Consider the following 27,347-nt stretch of genomic DNA (forward strand, 5'->3'; position numbering starts at 1 on the left):
CTAGTTTGTCTGATATAAGTATGGTTACTCCAGCTTTCTTTTGACTTCCAGTAGCATGATAAATCGTTCTCCATCCCCTCACTTTCAATCTGAAAGTGTCCTCAGGTCTAACGTGAGTCTCTTGTAGACAGCAAATAGATGGGTCTTGTTTTTTTATCCATTCTGATACCATATGTCTTTTGGTTGGCGCATTTAGTCCATTTACATCCAGTGTTATTATAGAAAGATGTGGGTTTAGAGTCATTGTGATGTCTGTAGGTTTCATGCTTGTAGCGATGTCTCTGGTACTTTGTCTCACAGGATCCCCCTTAGGATCTCTTGTAGGGCTGGTTTAGTGGTGATGCATTCCTTCAGTTTTTGTTTGTTTGGGAAGACCTTTATCTCTCCTTCTATTCTAAATGACAGATTTGCTGGATAGAGGATTCTCAGCTGCATATTTTTTCTGTTCATCACATTGAAGATTTCCTCCCATTCCTTTCTGGCCTGCCAAGTTTCAGTAGAGAGATCCGTCACGAGTCTTATCGGTCTCCCTTTATATGTTAGAGCACGTTTATCCCTAGCTGCTTTCAGAATTTTCTCTTTATCCTTGTATTTTGCCAGTTTCACTATGATAGGTCGTGCAGAAGATTGATTCAAGTTACGTCTGAAGGGAGTTCTCTGTGCCTCTTGGATTTCAATGCCTTTTTCCTTCCCCAGATCAGGGAAGTTCTCAGCTATTATTTCTTCAAGTACACCTTCAGCACCTTTCCCTCTCTCTTCCTCCTCTGGAATACCAATTATGCATGATTATTTCTCTTTAGTGCATCACCTAGTTCTCTAATTTTCCCCTCAAACTCCTGGATTTTTTTTATCTCTTTTTCTCAGCTTCTTCTTTTTCCATAATTTTATCTTCTAGTTCACCTATTCTCTCCTCTGCCTCTTCAATCTGAGCTGTGGTCATCTCCATTTTATTTTGCTGCTCATTAATAGCATTTTTTAGCTCCTCCTGGCTGTTCCTTAGTCCCTTGATCTCTGTAGCAATAGATTCTCTGCTGTCCTTTATACTGTTTTCAAGCCCAGCTATTAATTTTATGACTATTATTCTAAATTCACTTTCTGTTATATTGTTTAAATCATTTTTGATCAGTTTGTTAGCTGTCGTTATTTCCTGGAGGTTTTTTTGAGGGGAATTCTTCTGTTTAGTCATTTTGGATAGTCCCTGGAGTGGTGCAGAACTGCAGGGCACTTCCCCTGTGCTATCTTGAATAACTTGCGCTGGTGGGCAGAGCCGTAGTCAGACCTGATGTCTGCCCCAGCCCACCGCTGGAGCCACAGTCAGACTGGTGTGTACCTTCTCTTCCCCTCTCCTAGGGGCAGGATTCACTGTGGGGTGGCGTGGCCCGTCTGGGCTACTTGCACACTGCCAGGCTTGTGGTGCTGGAGATCTGGTGTACTAGCTGGGGTGGATCAGCAAGGTGCACAGAGGCAGGAGGGGCAGGCTCAGCTTGCTTTTCTTTTGGTGATCCACTTCGGGAGGGGCCCTGCGGCACCGGGAGGGAGTCAGAACTGCCGCCGGAGGGATGGATCCGCAGAAGCACAGCGTTGGGTGTTCGCGTGGTGCAAGCAAGTTCCCTGGCAGGAACTGGTTCCCTTTGGGATTTTGGCTGGGGGATGGCGAGGGAGATGGCGCTGGCGAGCGCCTTTGTTCCCCGCCAAGCTGAGCTCTGTGGTCCGGGGCTCAACAACTCTCCCTCCCATTGTCCTCCATCCCTCCTGTTCTCCGAGCAGAGCTGTTAGCTTATAACCTTCCAGATGTCAAGTCCCACTCGCTGTCGGAACACACTCCGTCCGGCCCCTCTGCTTTTGCAAGCCAGACTCGGGGGCTCTGCTTGGCCGGCGGGCCGCCCCTCTGCCCCGGCCTCCTCCTGCCAGTCCGTGCAGCGCGCACCGCCTCTCTGCCCTTCCGTGGGCCTCTCGTCTGCGCTTGGCTCTGGAGACTCCGTTCTGCTAGTCTTCTGGCGGTTTTCTGGGTTATTTAGGCAGGTGTAGGTGGAATCTAAGTGATCAGTAGGACGCAGTGAGCCCAGTGTCCTCCTACGTCGCCATCTTCCGCTCTGGAAAGGCTTATTCTTATTTTTCAAAATTGCTTTGGCTATTCTAGATCATTCGCTTTTCCATGTATGCTTTAGAAGCATTTTGTCAATTTCTATAAAAATCCCTGCTGGATGTTTGACTTGGATTGCACTGAATATATGGATTAATTTGGAGATAGCTGCTATTTTAAAAATATTGAGACCTCTACAAATGAACAAAGAAAAAAAGAGATAAACCAAAAAACAGACTCTTAAATATAGAGAACTGGTGGTTACCAGAAAGGAGGTAGCTGGGAAGATGGGTGAAATAGGTTAGGGGATTAAGAGTACACTTACCATACTGAGCACTGAGTAATGTATGGAACTGTTGAATCACTATATTGGACACCTGAAACTAACATAACATTGTATGTTACCTATACTGGAATTAAAAAAAAAAAAACAAAAAACTTGAGTTCACCATGTTAAGAAAATAAAAATAAAATGAAAATATTGATACTTCTTTTCCATTAGTCTGTATGTCTGTCATGCCAATACTACAATGTTTTGACTACTTTATATTTAATACTTTGAATAGCTTTGTAGTAAATTTTTTAATGTTTATTTATTTTGAAAGAACAAGAGAGCGAGCAGGGAAGGGGCAGAGAGAGGGAGTGAGAGAATCCCAAGCAGGTTCTACACTGGCAGCACAGAGCTTGATGTGGGGCTCGAACTCATGAACCAGGAGATCATGACCTGAGCCAAAACCAGGAGTCAGACGCTTAACTGACTGAGCCGCCCAGGCACCCTTTTGTAATAAGTTTTAAGGTCAGGGAGTAGGAGTCCTTCAACCTTGTTCTTTTTCAAGACTGTTTTGGCTACCTGGGGTTCCTTGAGATTCCATATGAATTTTAGGATGGGTTTTTCTATTCCTGCAAAAAAATACTGTTGGAATTTTAATAGGGACTGCACTGAATCTGTAGATCATTTTGGGTGGTACTGTCATCTTAACATTATCTTCCATTCCATAAACACAGGATGTCTTTCCATTTACTTATATCTTATTTAACTACTTTCATCAATGACTTACAGTTTTAAGTGTACAAGTCATTTGCCTCTGTGGTTTATTCCTAAGTATTTTATTCTTTTTGATGGTATTGTAAATGGAATTATTTTCTTAATTTCCTTTTTGGATTGTATTTTGTTAGTGTATAAAACGTAATTCATTTTTGTGTAATTTTGCACTTTGCTGAATTTGTTTACTAGCTCTAATAGGTGTGTGTGAGTATAAGATCATTTCATTTGTGAACAGAGATCATTTTACTTCTTTCTTCTCAATTTGGATCCCTAAAAGGCTGTGAAGGCTGTGGCTAGGACTTTTAGTTCTATAACGAATAGAAGTGGCAAAAGGGGCATCCTTGTGTTGTTTCTGATCCTAAAGGGGATATTTCCAGTTTTATACCATTTAATATCACTGCTTTTTAACAAATTGATTATGAAATGCTTTGGTGTGATCTTTGTGTTTTACCTTCCTGGGGTTTGTTGGGCTCCTTGCATTTATGGGTTTACAGTTTTTTATTAAACTTGGACAGTTTTAGCTATAATTTTTCAAATATTTTTTCTGACTCTTTCTTCTGTGTCTCCAAATATATCTTTAACTCCCAAAATATAATAGATCACATATTATCCTAGAGAGATTAATGATGCTCTTTTAATTTTTATAAAGTCTTTATTTCACTCTCTGTGTTTCAGATTAGATAGTTTCTGTTGCTATATATACTTTTAAACTCGTTTTTTTGGTGCCATCCGATCTACTGAATTTTTCATTTCAAATATTGTATTTTCAGCTTTAGAAGTTCCATTTGGTTCTTTTTTTTAATGTTTATTTATTTTTGAGAGAAGGAAACAGAGAGACAGGGAGACAGAGAATCCCAAGCAGGCTCCACACTGTCAGTGCAGAGCCTGATGCGGGGCTCAAACTCACAAACTGTGAGATCATGACCTGAGCTGAAATCAAGAGTCAGACACTTAACCAACTGAGCCACAGGTGCCCCCCACCCCCCCATTTGGTTCTTTTGTATATCCTCCTTTTCTTTCTTCAATATGTTCACGTTTGTTTTCTTTTAAATTCTTGAACTTACTTACTGTTCTAAAGTCCTTATTTGCTAATTCCATCATCTCTAGCATTTATCGATCTGCTTTAATTGATTTTTCTTTTGGTCATGGATCATATTCTCTTGCATCTTTTAATATCTAGTAAATTTGATTTTTTAAAACATTTTTTTTAAAGTTTATTTATTTTGAGAGTGAGAGACAGAGAGAGCGAGCAGGGGAAGGGCAGAGAGGGAGGGAGAGAGAGAGAGAATCCCAGGCAGGCTCCACACTGTCAGTGAGGAGCCCAATGCAGCGCTTCAACCCACAAACTGTGAGATCATGACCTGAGCTGAAACCAAGAGTCTTATACTTAACAGACTGAGCCACCCAGGTGCCCCAAATTCAAATTTTTTGTTTAAATTAAATTTTTTACATTTTATTTTAGAGAGGGAGAGCAGGTGGGGGGGCGGGGGGGGGGAGAGAGAGCGAGAGAGAGAGAGAGAGAGAGAGAGAGAAAATCTCCAGCAGGCTCCACGTTCAGTGCAAAGCCCGATGCAGGGTTTGATCCCATGGCCCTGGGGTCATGACCTGAGCTGTAATCAATGAGCCACATAGGTATCCTGCAAATTTTACTCTTGACATAGTAAATACTGTGTTGTTAAATGTTGGATTTTGTTTCCTTCCTTTGAAGAGACTTTTTTTTTTTTTTCTGGCAGGCAAATAAATTACTTGTGGATTAGCTTGATCTTTCTGAAGCTTGTTTTAAAGCTCTGTTAAGTTAATTCTAAAATAGCCTTATTCTAGGACTAATTTACCCTGGAACCAATGTATGATCCTTCTGTAGTCTCTTGAATGCCTCAAATGATCCATGAATAGTCAACTAAGAGCAGCCTCAACCTTGGCTAGGAACAACTTGAATGTGCCCTAGCCCTATGTGATCTCTGGGAATCGTTCAGTTTATCTCCACTGTCATTCTCTAACCAGTATTGTAGAATTTCACCATATGCTTATGTGGTTTAGTATTCAACAGATTGAAGGGGAGACCTACGTACATGTTTGGAATTCTTTCTTTGCATCTCCATGTTATCTGGTACTTTGCCCTGAAATTCATGCCACATCAGCTTTTTGAACTCTTGATTTCTGTCATCTCAACTCAGTGAGTCTGTGGTGCCCTGCTTAAGTTCTCCCTCCCTACACTGCAATATAGAAAGGGCCTTTAGGCAGAAAGCTTGAGAAGTCATACGGCCAAGTTCAATGTTATTTTTTCTCTCAGGTTTCACACTCCTGTTATTACCTGTTGTACAGTGTCTGAAAAAATTTGTTTCATATATTTAGACTAGTTTTATAGTTGTTTATGAAGGAGGGTAAGTGTGTGATCCCAGGTAATTTATCATGGCCCAAAACAGAACCCCTTAACTTTATTGCTTAAATTATACCTTACAAGATTAAAGCCTATCATAGGTCATACTACAAAGAAACGGAAAAGTTGTTGAAATCTGCCTGTCTCTATCTCCTAGCAGAAAGACACAACATGCCTTGACATCAGAGAGAGGAAGCAGATTTATTTTTAATATCTAAACATTTACTTTCAAATATAGTAAGGCATTTTAATGCAACAGTCTCTTTACATGTTTTACATTTTGACGTACAAAGCTGCAGTAATTAATCACTATTTATTGGATGTATGGTAGACAGATAACTTGTCTCTCTAGGTCACAAATTCTTTGACAGAGATATACTGTGTTACAGGAATTGTACCCAAAAAGCCTTATCTGTGTATGGATCTCATTTAGATGACCAGAATCTAAAATTCAAACTGGAGTCTGATGCCAGGCTTTGGGGGATTTGGGTAAAAAGGGGAATTTTATTTTGCATGCAAGTGGGATGTGAACTGTTATACCCAGAAAGTAGACTGTGGCTATTTTCAAAAAAAGTTACAATATTTCCCATTCCACATGTTCTTACAGAACCTTGCTGTTTCCCTACCAAGAAGTGGAGTTTATGTTCTCTCTCCTTGAACTTGGACAACAGGCCTTTGTGACTGCCTCAGTTAACAAAAATATGACACAAGTAGTATCATGTTATTTCTGAGGCTCGGCCAGAAAAGATAACATAGCTCCTACCTGGCTCACTCTTGGGACTCCCACCTTTGAGGCCCTGTGCTACCATGTAAGAAATACAGCTAATCTAAAGCCACTGTGCTGGAGAGACTGAGATGCATGAGGAGCTCTACCAGTTCCAGCTCCTAGCTGTTCAAGTCTTCCTGTTCCAAGACCAGATATGTCAGTGGGCAAGTCTGTGAGGTGACTCTGGCAGTGGTCACTATCTGACTGCAACCACGTGGGAGACTCCCAAGTGAGAAGTGGCAAGCTAAGTTCCATCCAATCCCCAGAGTGCTAAGAGACAAGTGAAATATGCTCTTTTTGTGGCATTAAGTTTTAGGTCATTTGTTTTACAGCATTAGATGAGTGGAACACTGAATGTGGGATGCCTGTGGGGATGTCCAAGCATGTGAGAGGATATATGAATACACAGAAGAAAGGCCCAATGTTGAAGATACTAATTTATGATTTGTTGGTAAGTGAAACCATGGCACTGGTTGAGACTGCCAGTTAAGGGACTAAAGAATAAGAAAAGATAGCCTACTACAGAAACCCAAGGAATTTAAATATTTAAATGTGGGGTGGAGAAAGAAGAACTTAGGAATTGCCACAGAGGCAGAAGGAAAACCAGGACAATGTTAAGACAGGGATAACTAGAGAAGAGAGTGTTTCAACACAAAGAGAGCTGTCAATTGTGATGAAACTGCCAACAGGTTTCAAGAAATAAAAGTGTCCATTTTGGATTTTGCAACATAGACATCATTGGTGATTTGGGCAAGTGCAGTCTGTATGGAGTGCAGGGAGAGGAAAGAAGGAAAAGTCCAAATGTTATGGGTGAGAGATTAGGAAATACAGATATTAAATATGGAAAATTCTTTTAATATGTTGGATATGAAGATAAAGACAAAAATTATAAATAAAGGGAAATTAGAAAAAAATTTACTACACCTAAAGTAATTTCTTTGTGCTTAGAGTTTAGTCTTGAAGATACATTTTTTTTTTGGTGTTTAATTTTAATATTTTAATTTAATTTAAATTTTTTATTAAGTAAACTCTATGTCCAACATGGGGCTCGAACTCACGACCCTGAGATCAAGAGTCACATGCTTTATTGACTGAGCCAGCTAGGCACCCCTTGAAGACACATTTTCATGGAATCTACAATTAAGACTTCAAAAAACTTGTCTAGGGAATTAAAAGCTTAATTCAACACAGGCATATCTCTTCCACTACCTGAAAGACGGTAACACTATCACTAGGCTTTCTTAGGCAATTCTATGGCAAAAAAATAAATTACTATGCTGCTGCTTGAAGGGCTTAAGGAATTTTTTTTTATTATAACTTATGTATGTATGTATGTATGTATGTATGTATGTCTATTTATTTATTTTGGGAGAGACAAAGTGAGAGAGGGAAGGGGGAGAGAGGGAGAGAGTGAGAATCCCAAGCAGGCTCTGCACTGTCAGTGCAAGCCTGATGTGGGGCTTGATCTCAGGAACTGTGAAATCATAACCTGTACCGAAAACAAGAATCTGATGCTTAACTGACTGAGGCACCCAGGTGCCCCAGGCTTAAGGAATTTCCAAGCTAAGTAGATAGCTGAGAGCATACAGCTGAATGGTGAGAAATTACAGAAAAAAACAGGATATTTTTCACATTAATAGAACTCAACTCATTAAACTGGTTTGACATTTGGCTTAAGCTAAATGTAGCCTAAGACTCTCTACTGCACTTACCCGTTGTTGGTGAACAATGTTTTTGTGCTCACGTGCCACACGTGTAGCCCATTTTCGAGCCTCCTTGTTTAGACTGTGCTCCTCTGTGGTTCCAGTTTCTGATTCTAATTGTCGGCTCTACAACGTTAAGAGAGAACAGAGACCAAATACTGTTATCCATACTGAAGTCACTACTGTTTGTAAGTGGACCAGAGGGCCTTCACTTAATCAGCACTCTAACCAAGTCATGCTCCACTACTGTGGGAAGCAATGTCTCACGTCAGAACATTAGCAGAAAACTAAGAGGATGGAATGAAACCATAAATGACCACAGGTTTTTCTGTTTTGTTTTGTTTGTCTTATACTGCTTCATCTCAAAGCTGCATCTCTCATACTGGGTGTGAAGAAAAGCTAGCTAACCAAAGAAGAAAAAAAAAAAGTATTCATGCCAATCTACTATGACATTAAAATAGTTGCATAGTTAAAATGGAAACAACCCAATAGTTTCAATGGCATTAAAAAAAAGAATCAATGGGTAGAAGCACAAAGAACAAAATAATACAGTAACAGCAACAGAAGCTTTCTGTCCATGAAAATACTGGGTTTACTTTAGTTTTAGGTCCATAACCAATTCACCAAAACCCCTCAAACCAGTTTTTGCCCTTCCTCTGGACTTCAGTGTCATAGGAAATATAGGGGTGCTAGATTAAATGATCAGTAAGGGTTTCTTCTAGCCCTAAAATACTATTACTCTGTTTCACAAAGAACACACTTCAAAAGCTAAATTAACAATAGTAATAGTTTAACTTCTACTGTACAAAGTATTTTGAAAAGTGTTTCATGTGATATTTACAACCTTATGAGATGGGTCATACAGCCACCTGATAGAAAAGAAAACTGAGGCTCAGAGAGGTTAAGTAAACTTTCTGGTGTCTACCAGATATTAATTGTTACGACTTTGATTATATAAGTCTGATGCCAGAATCAGAACTATTAACCAATAAACTATTTCAATTTCCCCTAAATTCTTAAGAACCCATGAAAAAATGTAAAACTGGGAAAGCAAACAATTTCTTAAATATGAGTTATCCAAAGAGGATTTTAATAGAAGCAAAATTAACAGTGGATAGATTTTAGAAAACTGACTTTTGTAAGGCTACAAAGCTCAAAATTGGTAAAGCAGAATTTGTTAAACTGTAATCGATTAAAACAGTATTTCTGTTGGGAGGATTGTAGGCAAGGGTGAAAAACTTTTACTCTATGCAGACATTTCAGTTAAAGCTAGATTATACAATGATAAATGCACTGAAACAGAGGAAAAGAATCAAAATCAAAATCTAAGCAACTTCACAATTACATTTTATATTCTTTCTTTTACTTTTTTAATTTTTTTAAATTTATATCCAAATTAGCATATAGTGCAACAATGATTTCAGGAGTAGATTCCTTAATGCCCCTTACCCATTTAGTCCATCCCCCCTCTCACAACCCCTCCAGTAACCCTGTTTGTCCTCCATATTTCGGAGTCTCTTATGTTTTGTCCCCCTCCCTCTTTTTATATTATTTTTGTTTCCCTTCCCTTATGTTCATCTGTTTTGTCTCTTAAAGTCCTCATATGAGTGAAGTCATATATTTGTCTTTCTCTAATTTTGCTTAGCATAATACCCTCCAGTTCCAACCATGTAGTTGTAAATGGCAAGATTTCATTCTTTTTGTTTGCCAAGTAATACTCATTGTGTGTGTGTGTGTGTGTATATATATATATATATATATATATATATATATATACCACATCTTCTTTGTCCATTCATCCATCAATGGACATTTGGGCTCTTTCCATACTTTGGCTATTGTTGATAGTGCTGCTATAAACATGGGGATGCATATGTCCCTTCAAAACAGCACACCTGTATGCCTTGGATAAATACCTAGTAGTGCAATTTCTGGGTCATAGGGCAGTTCTACTTTTAATTTTCTGAGGAACCTCCATACTATTTTCCAGAGTGGTTGCACCAGCTTGCATTCCCATACATTTTATATTCTGATTCATTCTTTGGGCCATTAGGAATCTGGGAATCACCTTTATTATTATATTTTGCTTTGTAAAAGGATCTAGGCATTTAAATTTTAATCCATCCTCAGAAATCAGGGTTAAAATGTTAATCCCTGGATGCAGACTTCAAGGGCAGCCTACATTAGTCAGAGGAATCTAATGTATAAGTGGAATGCCAGAAACGTGTATTTTCAAGAGCCCAGGTTTAGGTTTTTAAGTCAGACAGACTTAGTTTTAATCCTCTCTATGCTATTTGTTAGCTTTATGATCTTGGGCATGTTATTAATCTGAGTCTTACTTACATCTGAATATTGGTAAAAATGCCTATTTCATAAGGGTTATTAAGATAAATGAGTTCATATTATGAATATTCTCTTATAGTACATATACATATTAAGTATCCTATAAATGGTAATTGTTAATGCTAAAGACCCACGTGAAAATTACTTAAAACAAAATCTCATTACTGTTAACAAAAAACTCCAAATAATTTCTAGGTTCTTGCTAGCCCAATAAGTGAATCAGAAATAAGACTGAAGATATGTTGAAAGATCAAGGCAGATTTCAAAGTGAATGAACTTATAGGGAGTAGATCAGATGAGAAAGGAGACAGTTGATGGAGAAATTGGATTTTCATTACTGACCAACATTTTAGGAATAGGTAAATGCGTTTAAATGTGCTGGTTGCAGGTAAGGCCATAGCCCTACGTGTCCACATATAATTTGTGCCTTTTAATGGAATATTTCCTGTGCTTAAGAGCTGGGGAAGCAAAGATGGGTTTTTCCCCCCTTTCTCTTTGGGTTTACTATTACTCAGACAGGAGTGCCCAATGGTCAGGACAGACAACAAATGCCACTGATTGGGAGATATGAGTTTATAGTTCAAATTCAGATTAATTTTTTTTCATGAATTTTACAATCAAGCCATGGAAAGACAAATGGAAGCAACCTACAACTCAGGTCTAGGCAAATGGGAATTTCATACACGGCAAACACGTCCCAGGGTGTTAAACAATACACAGAGAAATGTTCTATTGCCACCGCTATCATCTGAGATTGATATATATCAGGAGCCAGTGTCGATCAGATGGTGGTGTTAGCAGTCGTTGATTCTACCAAAGAAACTGCTAGTGACTGCTTCTTTTTGAAATGTTAGCTAATTTAATCTTTAGTTCATTCTTTTAACATTTTTCCTTTACCTCTTAAAAATGTAGTTGAAACATACAAGAATAACATATATAAGCTATTAAACACAAATATTTCAAGAACATTGTTATCTTCCTGAAGCAGAATATGAGAACTTAAAAATTATGTGCCAAACAATACTGTTGCCTAGCTCTGAAAAAACTCACTTGTTGAACTTGATTATTTTTAGAGACATAAATAACAATATCACAATTCTCAGAAAAATAGTGGCACAAAAATAATTCAAATAAATTATAAACTGAAGAGAAATGCTGTAAAAGGACTTTCCTATCAATTTTTAAGTATAGGGTAGGTAGTTTTTCATTTGTCATTTGTCAGATTGGGTTTTTGATAAGTTAGGTCAAGTAAATGTGATCCTTGAGATCTTCAGAAACATTAGATTTTAGAAATCATGTAAGTTTTAGTAAAAAAAAAATATTACAAAAGCAAATAGGTCTTTTCCTGGGAAATAAATGTAAATCTAAAAACAAGCCTATGCTGTTCCCTCCAGATAATACAGCTTCCTTATTGTTTTTTGTATCAGTCTTCAAATCTCAGTTCAAGTGCTATGTTCTCTGTGAAACCTTCCCTGACTTTGCAGAAAGACTCAGGGGGTCCTTCATTTTTTAACATATTTCCATTATATTAATTTATTCATTTGTTAGACATTTATTTACCTATTTATTTTTTTGAGAGAGAACATGCATGCGTGTGCATACAGAAGGACAGAGGGAGAAGGAGAGAGAAAATCTCTCCATGCTCAGAAAGCACTGAGGCCAACACGGGGCTTAATCTCACAACTGAGAGATCATGACCTGAGATGAAATCAAGAGTTGGATGATTAACCGACTCAGTGATCCAGGTGCCCCTATTCACTTGTCAGACATTTATTGAGTGGCTACTGTCAGGCAAATATCACATTATACTGTGACTGCTGGCATGTATGCTTCCCATTTGTCTTTAGGCAATTTGAGGACTTGAACCCTCAGTTAAATTTGGCTAAACAAATAAAACCTAATGCCTTTATTCTAAAGTGAGGCCACCAGATTATTGGAATGGTGCTTAAAGAGATTACCAGACATAAACATACATTAGAATCAGTTCCTAACTGATAAAAGAAAGATTATTTTGTATACGGAAGAACAGAAGAAGAAAGGGAACTAATTTATTAAGTGTCATGTATTTTAATGTAGGTTCTCAAAGTGGACTTAAGATTGAGATCCTTCTCTCCCTTGTACAATAAAAGGCTTCCTTTTTCTTCTTTAAATGCCCACTATAAAATTCATTCAAAATAGAAAACTGAGGAAGGAAATTTTTTTGGATCTCCAAATTAAGGGATTTTTATAACTTTTATTTTATGAAATTTATTTGTTCCTTAAAAAGTAGCCATTGAAATCTGAAGTACATTTATTCTTCAAATACATTTACATTGTATGTTTATTCCCCAAAGGGACCTGGCTGTGTCATCCTGACTAGCATATTTCACCTCCTCTCTAGGCCTTAGCTTTCTCACCTGAAAATCAAGACATCTAAAGATGAGATGAAATCTCAGATTCTTACTACTGCTGCAATTAAGTTTAATATAACAGACTGACTCGTGCCTTATCTGTAAGCAGTGGTAACACTGTGTTTCTCTGGGCAAGAGACTCAGAGAGGGGCACCTGGGTGGCTCAGTAAGTTAAGCGTCTGACTTCGGCTCAGGTCATGATCTCTCAGTTGGTGAGTTCAAGCCCCACGTCAGGCTCTGTGCTGACAGCTGGATCCTGGAGGCTGATTCAGATTCTGTGTCTCGCCCTCTCATGCTCTGCCTCTCAATGATAAATAAATGTTAAAAAAAAAAAAAAAGAGAGAGAGACTCAGGGATTTGTTATTCTACTGCTACTGCTCTGAGCACCAAATGTCTTAGCATCATCTGAAAGCCTAGCCTAACCCAAGAGTAGAAGGGCCTCTATAAAATTTTAAAAAATATTTGGGGCACCTGGGTGGCTCAGTCAGTTAAGCATCCAACTCTTGATTTTGGCTCAGGTCATACATAATCTCATGGTTCGTGAAATCCAGCCTGGTGCTGGACTGTGCTGGCAATGCAGAGCCTGCTTGGGATTCTTTCTCTCTCTCCCTCTTTGCCCCTCCCTGCTTGGTGCTCATGCTCTCTCTCTCTCAAAATAAAAAAAATTTTAAAGATTTAAAAAACATTCTTAAAACATAATTGTAATTTTAAATTCATGACAGGACATAATTCTTAGGAGGCATTGGGGATGAGCAATATAAAAACTATTTGGGGCACCTTGGTGGCTCAGTCCATTAAACATCCAACTTTGGCTCAGGTCATGATTTCACATTTTGTGGGTTTGGGCCCTGCACTGGGCTCTGTGCTGACAGTTCAGAGCCTGGAGCCTGTTTCAGATTCTGTGTGTCCCTCTCTCTCTCTGCCCCTTCCCTGCCTACACTTTGTCTCTCTCTCTCTCTCTCAAAAATAAACATAAAAAAAATTTTTTTTAAACTATTTGATGGGAGGTGCAGGATGTCAAATTTCTGAGATGGTCAGGAACTGTAGATACTGCAAATATTAGATATCCATGACATAATGAGAAAAAAAGTTTAATTCATGTCTGTATAAGTCTATTTACATAGAGCTCTGTGTCCACATCGACATAAGTATGTTCCTGCAGAGAAATGTTTAGAAGGCTACTAACAAAATCCTATCAGTGGTTACCTTTGAATAGTGACAGTTCAGGTGAAAACTTCGTATTTTATGCTTTTTTATAATTAGAAAACCACAAAGTTATGTTTTTTTTAATTTTTTTTTTTTAACGTTTATTTATTTTTGAGACAGAGGGAGACAGAGTGTGAACAGGGGAGGGGCAGAGAGAGAGGGAGACACAGAATCTGAAACAGTCTCCAGGCTCTGAGCTGTCAGCACAGAGCCTGACGCGGGGCTCGAACTCACAGACTGTGAGATCATGACCTGAGCCGAAGTCGGACACTTAACCGACTGAGCCACCCAGGCGCCCCTTGGTTAATTTTTTAAAAGGGTACCATTTATTGAATATTTAAGCTCTCTGCTAACTGCTTTACATATATTATTTCATTAATTCTCAAAATAATCCTAATAGAGATTCTCAATTTATAGGTATTGAATTCTAGGTTTAGAAATGGTATGTGTCTTTCCTAAAGCCATTAAGTGGCAAAGTTAGAGCTTATATTGAGATCTTTTTGAGTTCAGATTCCTTGGTATCTTATGACCTAATATGTCTTATGTCCCAATAATTGTTCTATTTAGTTAATGCTAATATTGATAAAATAGACAAAGGCAGTAATATTGAAAAAGGCATTCCTAAAATACAATTTTCCTTTGAATGAAACTTTGGGTAGGTATTTACTTAGAGGTAAGACATCCTTTTTTTTTTTTTAAGTTTATTTATTTATTTTGAGATAGAGAGCACTAGCAGGGGAGGGGCAGAGAGAAAGGGAGAGAGAGAGAATCCCAAGCAGGCTCTGCACTGTCAGCACAGAGCCTGATGTGGGGCTTGGACTTACGAACTGTGAGATCATGACCTGAGTCAAAACCAAGAGTCTGAGGCTTAACCGACTGAGCCACCCAGATGCCCCTGATTTCATTTTGTTTTTAGAAAAACAAAACCCAAACTGTTTCAAATGAGTTTAAGAAGGCCTTCAGAGACTAGCAATATTAAAAATTTTAAATTATTATTATTTTTTTAATATGAAATTTATTGTCAATTTGGTTTCCATACAACACCCAGTGCTCATCCCAACAGGTGCCCTCCTCAATGCCCATCACCCACTTTCCCCTCCCTCTCACCCCCCATCAACCCTCAGTTTATTCTCAGTTGTTAAGAGTCTCTTATGGTTTGGCTCCCTCCCTCTCTAACTTTTTTTTTCCCTCCCCTCCCCTATGGTCTTCTGTTAAGTTTCTCAGGATCCACATATGAATGAAAACATATGGTATCTGTCTTTCTCTGTATGACTTATTTCACTTAGCATAACACTCTCCAGTTCCATCCACATTGCTACAAAAGGCCATATTTCATTCTTTCTCATTGCCACGTAGTATTCTATTGTGTATATAAACCACAACTTCTTATTTATCATTAAGTTTTTTTTTTAATGTTTATTTATCTTTGAGAGAGACAGAGTGCAAGCTGGGGAGGGGCAGAGAGAGAGGGACACAGAATACAAAGCAGGTTCCAGGCTCTGAGCTGTCAGCACAGAGCCCAACACAGGGCTTGAACCACAAATCGTGTGATCGTGACCCGAGCCAAAGTTGGATGCTTAACTAACTGAGCCACCCAGGTGCCCCTGGCTTTCTTTTTCAACATTACTGTGGCTACTTGGGGTCTATTCTGGTTTCATACAAATTTTGAATTGTTTGTTCTAGCTCTGTGAAGAATGCTAGTGTTATTTTGATAGGGATTGCATTGAATGTGTAGATCGCTTTGGGTAGTATTGACATTTTAACAATATTTGTTCTTCTAATCCATGAGCATGGAATGTTTTTCCATTTCTTTGTGTCTTCTTCAATTTCTTTCATTAGCTTTCTAGAGGTTTTAGCAAACAGATCTTTTACCTCTTCAGTTAGGTTTATTCCTAGGTATTTTATGGTTTTTGGTGGAAGTGTAAATGGGTTTGATTCCTTGGTTTCTCTTTCTGCTGCTTCATTATTGTATAGAAATGCAACTGAGTTTTGTATGTTAAGTTCCCAATTTTTATATGATATAGTATTAAAATAGTCTTTTCAAATTTATAAAGTTATTAAATAACTTTAAAGATATTTCAGTTCACTTTAAGATTAACGTAGGGACATGGCAATGTTCAGAAAGTTATCAGAGCATATGCTCAGAAGGGCAAGTGGTTAGGGACAGATAAGCTGATTTTCACACAAGAAACACTGTCATTATTTTTCAACTCTGTTACCAAAATATAACCATTCAAAAGAGAGATAAAGAGATGGTCATATGTGATGAATGAAAACCAAGAACACAGTAAAATACAAGCATTTCAGACCAATTTCAAAAAAAGATAACGTGGGGTGCCTGGGTGGCTCAGTCGGTTAAGCGTCCCACTTTGGCTCAGGTCATGATCTCGTGGTCTGTGAGTTTGAGCCCCGCATGGGGCTCTGTGCTGACAGCTCAGAGCCTGGAACCTGCTTCGGATTCTGTGTCTCCCTCTCTCTCTGCCGCTCCCCTGCTCATGCTCTGTCTCTCTCTGTTTCAAAAATAAATAAACGTTAAAAAAAAAATTAAAAAAAAAAGATAACGTTAGGGTTGATAAGCCAATGTCATGTGCCAGGAACAATCTAGTTATTAACCCTCATTCAAGGGATTTGTACTACTTGTATTTTTTAGTTTATATTTATTGTGCTAAATATTTAATCCATTTTATTTTTTATGAAATTTAATAATATACTGTTATTTCAAGAAAGTTAATTTTCACTTCTTCTGAAAAGGGCTTTTGCAAGTAAAAAGCATCTGGATTTTTATAGGTTATTGTATTTCTAGTACTCGTGTTTATATAGGTTCACAATCCCCTAATTTAGAATTTCAAAATACTTGGAAAATCAGGTTTTACTTTTTAGTTAAGTTTGGAGTCACAGCTCATTTACGGCAAAATCCGACTTGAACTGAAGAGAGGTTATTTATAATTCTTATTTATTTTACTTAGTACAACTATTCAAATGTTTTACTGCAAAAACACTGTGCTTGATCAGGGAGTTCTTCCCCATACCTTGCTAGGGTGTTATACAATATACGATATACAGAAAATTCTTCTAAAACCTGAAATTTTTATTTTATTTTACTTTTATTTTATTTTTTAAAAGATTTTATTTTGGGGGTGCCTGGGTAGCTCAGTCGGTTAAGCATCCAACTTCAGCTCAGATCATGATTTCACGGTTTGTGGGTTCCGGCCCCGCGTCAGGCTCTGTGCTGACAGTTCAGAACCTGGAGCCTGCTTCGGATTCTGTGTCTCCTTCTCTCTCTGTCCCTCCCCTGCTTACACATGCTCTCTCTCTCTCTCCCTCTCTCTCTCAAAAATAAACAAACATTAAAAAAAAAGATTTTATTTTTAAGTAATCTCTACACTCAACATAGGCTCAAACTCACAGCCCCCATATCAATAGTCATATGCTCTACCAACTGAGCCTGCCAGGCACCCTTTTAAATCCTAAAAATGGTACCTATGTTATTGATTGATTGATTGAAAATATTTTGTTTTTAAAAAATACGGAATGCTTCATGAATTTGTGTGTCATCCTTGAGCAGGGGCCATGCTAAACTTCTCTGTATTGTCCCAATTTTTGTATACGTACTGCTGAAAGCACTGAAAAATTCTGATTTTTGAAACACACCTGACCTGAAGACTTTTGATGAGAGACTGTGGCCCTCTAAGCCACATATTCTAAATATATAGCACAACTTGGAAAGAAGTGGAGCAGACTACACTTGGATGGCAGCTCTTGTGCTTAGAAGAGATGCAGGAACTCATCTGGATAGCTGGGTTGAGCGTGTACAGTCTCTTAGGGAAGCACACTAGAGGTATTAGAATACCAAAAGTAATTCTAAGAGACAATCATGCCCTTCAGTAATGACATGAAAGCAAAATGAAAAACAATAAAAATGCTTGTATCTGACATTCTAAACAGATCTAGAGGCATGACTGGTTGGAAAAGCCACATAAGAATATGTCTTTATTTTTGTAGCTCTCACAGAGACTTTGCTTTAAGAGCTATAATCTCAGGCTAGATAAAAAAAAATGAACGTTCCAGTCTCCTTAGTGTCGGTACCAAGGCATCTATGGAAAGCGCTGGTTACATGTGGATGGTTAGAGAAAGCACCAAACCAGAGAAAGCACCAAGACTCATTATATAGGTGGTAGGTTTTCGACAAAGAGCAAGTAAGTCCTTTTTGAAGAACACAGGACAGCCTCCTCTGAACAGCTGACTGCCAGCACTGCTGTTTCTGGAGAGCAACACTCAGGTCTATAATCGGAGCCTTTCATTTTTGGATACTGTGGTCAGTATACGGGTAGGAGGATGGTACCTATTTACCCACGAGTAGGATTTTCCACAAATTCTCCATCACAGTGCTATCACGTTCAGGTGTCAATGCTATAGCACTGCATATGCAATGTAAGATTTCCAATGGCAGATAAAGCCACTCATTAACAATGAGAATTTTCAGGTAATTTCCCTGTTGGGTATACTGATCCCATATAATCTTGTATAGACAAGGATAATTTTTGGTAAATATTTATTTTTTCTTGGTTTATTGAGAAATAATTGACATACATCACTGTATAAGTTTAAGGTATACAGCATGTTGGTTTGATTTATATATATTGCACGTATTTTTAATAGATGCATAAAATGCCACACTTAAGTGAAAATTTAATGTGCAAAAGTCCTAAATTACAGCAAGTGGCTATTTTACTTACTATAACTTTTATTTACTTATTTTTTATTTATTTTTGAGAGGGTACAAGTGGGGATGAGTGGGAGGGGGACAGAGGATCTGAAGCAGGCTCTGAGCTGATAGGTTGAAAGCAGCAAGCCCAATACAGGGCTTGAACTCACAAACAATGAGATCCCGACTTGAGTCAAAGTCGGATACTCAGCTGACTGAGCCACCCAGGTGCCCCTTACTATAACTTTTAATTTTTAGACAGTAGAATTAAATATCACAAGTAGTGGCTAAAGTAACAGGAAAAGATCATATATCAGGAATTTGTCAGCTTTTTTTTTTTTTTTTTTTTTTTTTTGTGACACTGTGATAAAAATGTCAGTTTGTGATATCTGTGAAGATCTTATTATTTGCAGTTCAGGAAAGGGTATTCTCATCCTCACCAGAAAATTTGGGAGAAAAGTTTCCTTAGGTTTTTTCTGTCTTTATATGTAGACATGTGTGTTTCCTATATTATACCATCCCATCCCAGGCTGAAATAGGATAGGAGGTCCTTTTCATAGGATGTGAGGAAATGTCCTTAAAGGCACACATCACTAGTTCTGGTAATGGAAGGGACATTGAGATGTATGTAGGGCAGACGTACTGAAAAGTACCAGTTATGTTCTTATAAGAGTAAGAATGGACACTAATTGTTTGCTACTGGCTGTTGTTTATTCCACACAGATTGCCTTTTAAGTTCATAAACTGTTAACAGAGAGGTTGATGAGATCTACATTGTGGAATAAAAAGGGAGAGCAGAAGTCCCAAGGGACAATCAATATGGGACTTAAGAGCAGAGGGGCCAGGATTACAAAAGTGTTATAAGATTTCATTATCTTTATAATGTCTTCCATATTTGATATTTTGATATTTCCTATAGCAATTAGGGGCAAAACCTAAAAAAGTGAAATATGATTGTCTTGTAGAAAGATAGGGGAAAAGACAGTCAACATTTATTCTGTACCACCTATATGCTAGGCATATAGAGTCAAATGCTTAAAGAAGCTCATTTAATTTTCAAACCAAGTAAAGTTTTTAACATTTTATATCTGACAAAGCTGAATCAGAGAGGTGAAATATATATAAACACATAAATAAAGTAAGCACAGCTAGCAAATGGCATAGCCAGGATTTGACTCCAAAGCCCATGATTTCTCATTGTACGACACCTGTATGAATCTCTAACACAAGCATGACCCATTTGACAGCTGAATGACTCTCCAAAATTGAGATCTTAATATATGTACTTGTCACTTCTCCCTCATAGAACATCCTATTTTGGGGAAGGAGGAAGGCAAATTTTAGGGTACATCTCATATCCTTCTTGGAATAATCTTGCATTAAAAACTTTCAGCAAAAAAAGGTGAAAATTACTCTTTCCAGAAAGGATTTTTGACTTACTGGTATCATCTGAAAAATGATATTTGAGGATATAAAGACAGGACACTTTGGAAATCAGTAACTCTATATGGAAATAAAGACAAGGAATTCTTTCAGTGTTAACCATGAGATAGCAATTATGTTACATGAAATAAAACTTGCCACTCATCATTGTTACTCATAACCATTGTGTCTTTATAAAACCATTTTGCTCAGTTTTTTTGTTTTTTTTTGGTATATCATTTTAAGGCGTAAGTCAAAATAATCATATATTGGGGCGCCTGGGTGGCTCAGTCAGTTAAGCGTCCGACTTCGGCTCAGTCTGTGAGTTCGAGCCCCGCGTTGGGCTCTGTGCTGACAGCTCGGAGCCTGGAGCCTGTCTCAGATTCTGTGTCTCCCTCTCTCTCTGACCCTCCCCGCTTCCTGCTCTGTCTCTCTCTGTCTCAAAAATAAATAAATTAAAAAAAAATTTTTTTTTAAATCATATATTAAAATAAAATGACAAGAAATTTCAATTCAACAGCAAGTAAAAGATAAACCAAAAAGAAGGCGGGGGGGGGGTACAATCATTTCACGTCTTAATTAACTTTGACAGTAATATGTGACTCTGTTTTCATTTGGACAGTTTGGACTTTTGCAGGAAAAATACTGCAATTTGAACTGGGTCATATTAAAAAAGACTTCAGTTTTCTCCTTGATAAAGGCAAGATTAGCTCTACAATCCTTTCCAGCACATCTGTTGAGGAAAACTGAGGTGCTTCAGACAAGATGAAAAATGAGAAGTTCAATCTTTTCACTATAAATAGGAAAGGAAAACCTTAATTTATATTAAGGAAAATGGAAAGCCCCAGTTTATGCATTCAGTGGCCTCTTACACACACACACACACACACACACACACACACACACACACACGTTCTTTAATCCCAATACCAGTCCCACCCTTCATTAACATGCAAACCCACACATCCCATCTCCCCCACCCTTGACCCACACCCCCCATATACCTCAGCTATGGTCATTCTCAGAGCACTGACAGGGGAGAGCTCAATATCCACCAGCTGAGCAGCTTTTAAACTCTGCCCAGTAAAGATTGCACAAGGACAGAAAACAGCATAGTTAGAATCTTCAGGTTAACAGGGACACACAGCTAAGAACATTTAGCACAGTGTCTAGAAACAAAGGAGGATTTAAGATTGTAGTTGAGCCTTGGACAAGTAAGACGAGAGTCTACAGTTATTCTGAGTTTTTGAGGAAAATGGGCAAAGGTAAAATAATTTAGTATTAGTCACAATTTTAAGTCAAGCTTGGTGAACCTGTCCATACCCAATATCTTCTATTGCCCAGCTTTATTCCTTTCAGCTAAAGAAGTCAAATTATAGGACAACATCACTGGGTGATTAAGCAAAAACAGATTGATAAAAAGGGCACTAATATAAAGGGCAAGAGTTACAATCTAGAGAAAAATGCTGATTTCCTACATTTCTTTACATAGCCACTAACAGGGCTCCTTAAAATGTAAGAAAAGTAATGAAGATATCTCCAACAAAGATTTCTATTAAACTGATAGCATGAAATTCTGAGATCATAAACTCCTCTGGTTCTGATTCTAGGTTTACTAAGAGACCTTATGAATAAAATTTGACTTCCCTCTTGGCCTGCCTACATGGAATGAATGTGCTAGATACGCCAACATGTGCTTTTTCAACTTGTAGAAGTTGATTGCCTTTCTTTATGTTATCAAATTAGCATTTTGGTTCTATTTTTTTTTTAATTTAAATAATGGCAAACATTTTTCATTAGCTCAAGGATAAAATGTATGTTCAATGTCTGCTTTTTCAAAATTGCCAATTTGGCATTTATGTTAATGCTCTGACATTCTAAGAAATCTGAAAGGAATTATAAAGGGCCTGTAATTTTTTTAAAAGCCAAACAAAATATTTGCAGGCACATATTCACTCCTCTGTTTATTGATTCTATTCTGGTTAAAATTTAACCGCTGGTTTCTTTGGAAGTATGCACATGTGAAGAATTTCATGGATAGAAAGTATGATTTATATTTAAATTGAAAAAAATTTTTTTTATTGAGGACTTTTTCTTCTTCCCTCAGTTCAGTTTGCAGGTTTCCAGTACCGTGTCTTATAATTTAACCTTGTTTAAGTTGTTGGCATAAAGATACTGGGTTTTAGTCACATTTTAGAAAGAAGAAATGTCAGTTTCTCTGCATACTCACAGTTTTGTTATAAAATTAAGGAGACACACACTCAGCTTTTTCTGTCTAGTCCGAGGATAACAGTCATTTGAGCACAAACATTGCTTAAACAAATGGAATGAAAATCTGGAATTCCCTTACAGTATCACTGTCGCAGGGCTGGAACTGGAAGGGCTGGGGTTTGTGAAATACAGCATTCTCTTGTAAAAACAGCTGAAGATTATAGTCCCGTACGACCTAAAGAGAAAATAAAGTATCTTTAACTCTTTAATAAGGTTAAGATATCCAGTAATTGCATTTTAAAGTTTAAGACTTATTCTGCTGCTTTCCAAAAATGAGAAATCATCCAACACTATGTGACCAAAAGAAAATGATAATTATCCATTTTTTTTTTTTTCATTTTAGATAAGAGTTGTTACTTGTATGTCCTATTTTCTCAATAGTCTAAATACGGAAAGTACTAGTTTAGAAACTAGCCCAGATTTTGGGACTAAATAATATGCAATATTTTAAGACAGCAAAAAGATAGTGATTATACAAAAGGCTGTTCTTTTTAATGGGGGCAGCGGAATGAAAATAGGAAACCACATTAGTCTCTTAGGTCTCTCCCAGTTATAAAATTTTGTAGACTTCTTAAAGTCTGCTATATGGAGATTGTCGCCCACTAGGAAACTGCTAGATAACAAACACTCTACATGGCACAAAATCGCATTCAAAAAAAATTTTTTTTGAGCAGGCTCCATGCCCAAAGTGGGGCTTGAATTCACGACCCTGAGATCAAGAGTTGCATGCTCTACTGACTGAGCCAGCCAGAAATCCTACCAAATATTATATTTATAGTATTTCTTGCCACCTTTTCTAGGTGGTTATTATTTTTTTTAAGATTTTAAAAAATCTTTAAGTAATCTCTGTACACCCAAGACGGGGCTTGAACTTACAGTCCCCAAATCAAAAGTTATATGCTCCACTGATTGTGTCAGCCAGGTGCCCCTAGGAGGTTACATTCTAACTACCGTCTTATTGCATACCAAGAAGACAGACTAAAAGGAATTCATATAGAAGGGGAATTCTGATACACAGAATGCAGCAAAACAGTACAGAAAGCCATCTGAAAAGACTTCATTGCATTATATACCCTGGGAATGAATGGAAATCAGCAACATTTGATTGTGCAGAAACCTATTTTCCATTTTGCTACAGTGCTTACTTACCCTTTACTTATCTTTCATTAGCACTTCTGTCAGAGGATGGGCAGAAAATGAAAAATTTAAAGAAGCTCTGTAGCTATATCTTAGTAGTCCTCAGAAAAGGGTTTACTGAGAATATGGAGAAAGTAGGGGGTTATATTTTACATTTTATTTACCAGCACAAATCCAGTTCCCTATCGCTCATTCAGCAATTTATTGAGAGAGCTTACCAAACCCAATGTTTAATGCAGTGATGAGGGGAGAATATAGATGAATAAAGATGAATACACAAGGTTAATATCTTCAAGGAATTTATAATCTGGAAAGTGGGAGACCCAGACAATACACAGTTAAGTACACTGTGGAAGTATGTAGAGGGTACTTAGAGAACACAAAAGAGGATGATATTTAATCCAGACTGACGGGGTGAGATGGGGTGAGCAGAGTTTGGGAAAATTTTGTCAGGCAAGGCTGGCTGAATAAACATCTTCTCAAAGGGAAATGTGTTTTTTTTTCTTTTCCTGGATTCCAGTTTTAAGCTGTGAAAGCTCTTGACACAGACCTAAGAGCCTCACTAATCATCATGCAAAAAAAGTTAAGAGGATCATCCTTCTAGTTACAACCTTTTTTATATTTTTAACTTTATTATAACGCATGTAAAACTAGAGACAACGGTATAATGTATCCCCACGTAACCATCATCCAACTTCCAAAAATGGCCCCTCCTGCCCAATCTTGTTTCATTAATAGATCCAACTATCTCTTCCACCCCCAACTATACTGAAGCAAGTCTCAAACATATCCCTTAATCCATAATATTTCAATATGATATCTAAAACACAAGGATTCTTTTATTTTTTTTTAATTTTTTTTTAACGTTTATTTATTTTTGGGACAGAGAGAGACAGAGCATGAACGGGGGAGGGGCAGAGAGAGAGGGAGACACAGAATCGGAAGCAGGCTCCAGGCTCTGAGCCATCAGCCCAGAGCCCGACGCAGGGCCGAACTCACGAACCGTGAGATCGTGACCTGAGCCGAAGTCGGACGCTCAACCGACTGAACCACCCAGGCGCCCCCAAGGACTCTTTTAAAAAACATACCCATCCAGGGGCGCCTGGGTGGCTCAGTTGGTTATGCATCTGACTCCTGGTTTTGGCTCAGCTCATGATCTCTCAGTTTGTGAGTTTGAGCCCTGCATCAGGCTCTGAGCTGATAGTGTGGAGCCTGCTTAGGATTCGCTCTCTTTCTCTCTCTTTCTCTGCCTCTCCCCCTCTTGTGCTGTCTCTGTCTCTCTCTAAATAAATAAACTTAAAAAAAAAAAAAACATGCTCATAAATTCTTATCTTTCAGTACTCACTCTAAATGTCAATGGACTAAATGCTCCAATCAAAAGACACAGGATAACAGAATGGATAGGAAAACAAGATCTATCTATATGCTGTTTACAAGAGACCCACTTTAGACCTAAGGACACCTTCAGATTGAAAGTAAGGGAATGGAGAACCATCTATCATGCTAATGGTCAACAAAAGAAAGCCAGAGTAGCCATACTTATACCAGACAATCCAGACTTTAAAATAAAGACTGTAACAAGAGATGAAGAAGGGCATTATATCATAATTAAGGAAGGGGTCTATCCACCAAGAAGATCATCTAAGAATTGTAAGCATTTAGGCTCCAAATTTGGAGGTACCCAAATATATAAATCAATTAATCACAATATAAAGAAATTCATTGATAAGAATACCATAATAATAGGGGACTTCAACACCCCACTTACAGCAATAGATAGATCATCTAAATGGACAATGAACAAGGTTCTGAATGACACACTGGACCAGATAGACTTAACAGATATATTCAGAACATTTCATCCTAAAGCAGAATACACATTCTTCTCCAGTGCACATGGAACATTTTCCAGAATAGATCACATACTGGGGTACAAAAAGATCAATATCATACTGTGCATATTTTCAGACCACAATGCTATGAAACTTGCAATCAACCACAAGAAAAAATGTGGAAAGATAACAAATACTTGGAGACTAAAGACCATCATACTATAGAATGAATGGGCTAACCAAGAAGTTAAAGAGGAGATTAAAAAGGACATGGAAGCCAATGAAAATAATAACACCACAGCTCAAAACCTCCAGGAGACAGCAAAGGCGGTTATAAGAGGAAAGTATATAGCAATCCAGGCCTTCCTAAATAAGGAAGAAAGATCTCATATATACAACCTAATCTTACACCTTACAGATATGGAAAAAGAACAGCAAATAAAACCCAAAACCAGCAGAAGACAGGAAATAATAAAGACTAGAGCAGAAATCAGTGCTATCGAAACTAAAAAAACAGTAGAACAGATCAATGAAGCCAGAAGCTGGTTCTTTGAAAGAATTAACAAAATTAATAAGCCCCTAGCCAGTTTGATCAAATAGAAAAAGGAAAGGACCCAAATAAATAAAATCAATAATGAAAAGAGGGGAGATCACAACCAACATAGCAGAAATATAAACAATAATAAGGGAATATTATGAGCAATTATGTGCCAATAATATGGGCAATCTGGAAGAAATGGACAAATTCCTAGAAACATATACACTACCAAAACTGAAACAGGAAGAAATAGAAAATTTGAACAGACCCTTAACCAGTAAAGAAATCGAATTATTAATTAAAAATCTCCCAAAAAACAAGAGTCCAGGACCAGATAGATGGCTTTCCAATAGAGTTCTACCAAACATTTAAAGAAGAGTTAACACCTATTCTCTTGAAGCTGTTCCAAAAAATAGAAATGGAAGGAAAACTTCCAAACTCTTTCTATGAAGCCAGTGTTACTTTGATTCCAAAACCAGACAAAGACTCCACTAAAAAGGAGAACTATAGACCAATTTTTCTGATGAACATGGATGCAAAAATCCTCAAGATACTAGCCAACTGGATCCAACAATACATTAAAAAAATTATTCACCATGACCAAGTGGGATTTACACCTGGGATGCAGGGCTGGTTCAATATCTGCAAAACAATCAACATGATTCATCACATCCATAAAAGAAAGGACAAAAACCACATGATCCTCTCAATAGATGCAGAGAAAGCATCTGACAAAAGACAGCATCCTTTCTTGATAAAAACCCTCAAGAAAGTAGAGATAGAAGGAGCATACCTTGAGATCATAAAAGCCATATATGAAAGACCCAATGCTAATATCATCTTCAATGGGGAAAAACTGAGAGCTTTCCCCCTAAGGTCAGGAACAAGCCAGGGATGTCCACTCTTGTCACTGTTACTCAACATAGTATTGGAAATCATAGCCTCAGCAATCAGACAACACAAAGAAATAAAAGGCATCCAAATCAGCCAGGAGGAGGTCAAACTTGCACTCTTTGCAGATGACATGATACTCTATATGGAAAACCCAAAAGATTCCACCAAAAAACTGCTAGAACTGATCCATGAATTCAGCAAAGTCGCAGGATATAAAATCAATGCACAGAAATCGGGTGCATTCCTATACACCAATAATCAAGCAACAGAAAGAGAAATCAAGGAATTGATCCCATTTACAACCGCACCAAAACCCATAAAATACATAGGAATAAATCTAAGAGGTGAAAAATCTACACATTGATAACTATAGGAAGCTTATGAAAGAAATTGAAGAATACGCCAAAAAATGGAAAAAATATTCCATGTTCCTGGATAGGAAGAACAAATATTGTTAAAATGTCCATACTACTCAAAGCAATCTACACGCTCAATACAATCCCTAATAAAATAATACCAGCATTCTTCACAGAGCTAGAACAAACAATCCGAACATTTGTATGGAATGAGAAAAGACCCCGAATAGCCACAGAAATCTTGAGAAAGAAAACCAAAGATGGAGGCATCACAATCCC

The 27,347-nt window shown here is 37.7% G+C and overlaps 1 protein-coding gene and 1 non-coding gene across 5 annotated transcripts in view; both read right to left on the bottom strand.

The window, feature by feature from the left end:
* The window catches only part of FCHSD2 (FCH and double SH3 domains 2), a 302,350-nt gene that overhangs the window by 45,325 nt on the left and 229,678 nt on the right, over window positions 1-27,347 (bottom strand). For all 4 annotated transcript variants that reach the window (XM_049619346.1, XM_049619362.1, XM_049619338.1 and 1 more), the window contains exons 10-11: window positions 22,391-22,486; window positions 7,984-8,100 (exon numbers count right to left, since the gene is read on the bottom strand). In XM_049619346.1, the coding sequence (XP_049475303.1) occupies window positions 7,984-8,100; window positions 22,391-22,486 (213 nt within the window). The remainder of the gene's footprint in view (window positions 1-7,983; window positions 8,101-22,390; window positions 22,487-27,347) is intronic.
* Window positions 17,434-17,537, bottom strand: LOC125918036 (U6 spliceosomal RNA). Its single transcript, XR_007456358.1, has one exon. It is a non-coding gene; the product is annotated as a U6 spliceosomal RNA (small nuclear RNA).

Source organism: Panthera uncia, chromosome D1, assembly GCF_023721935.1.
Source record: "Panthera uncia isolate 11264 chromosome D1, Puncia_PCG_1.0, whole genome shotgun sequence".
NCBI classification, from domain to species: Eukaryota; Metazoa; Chordata; class Mammalia; order Carnivora; family Felidae; genus Panthera; species Panthera uncia.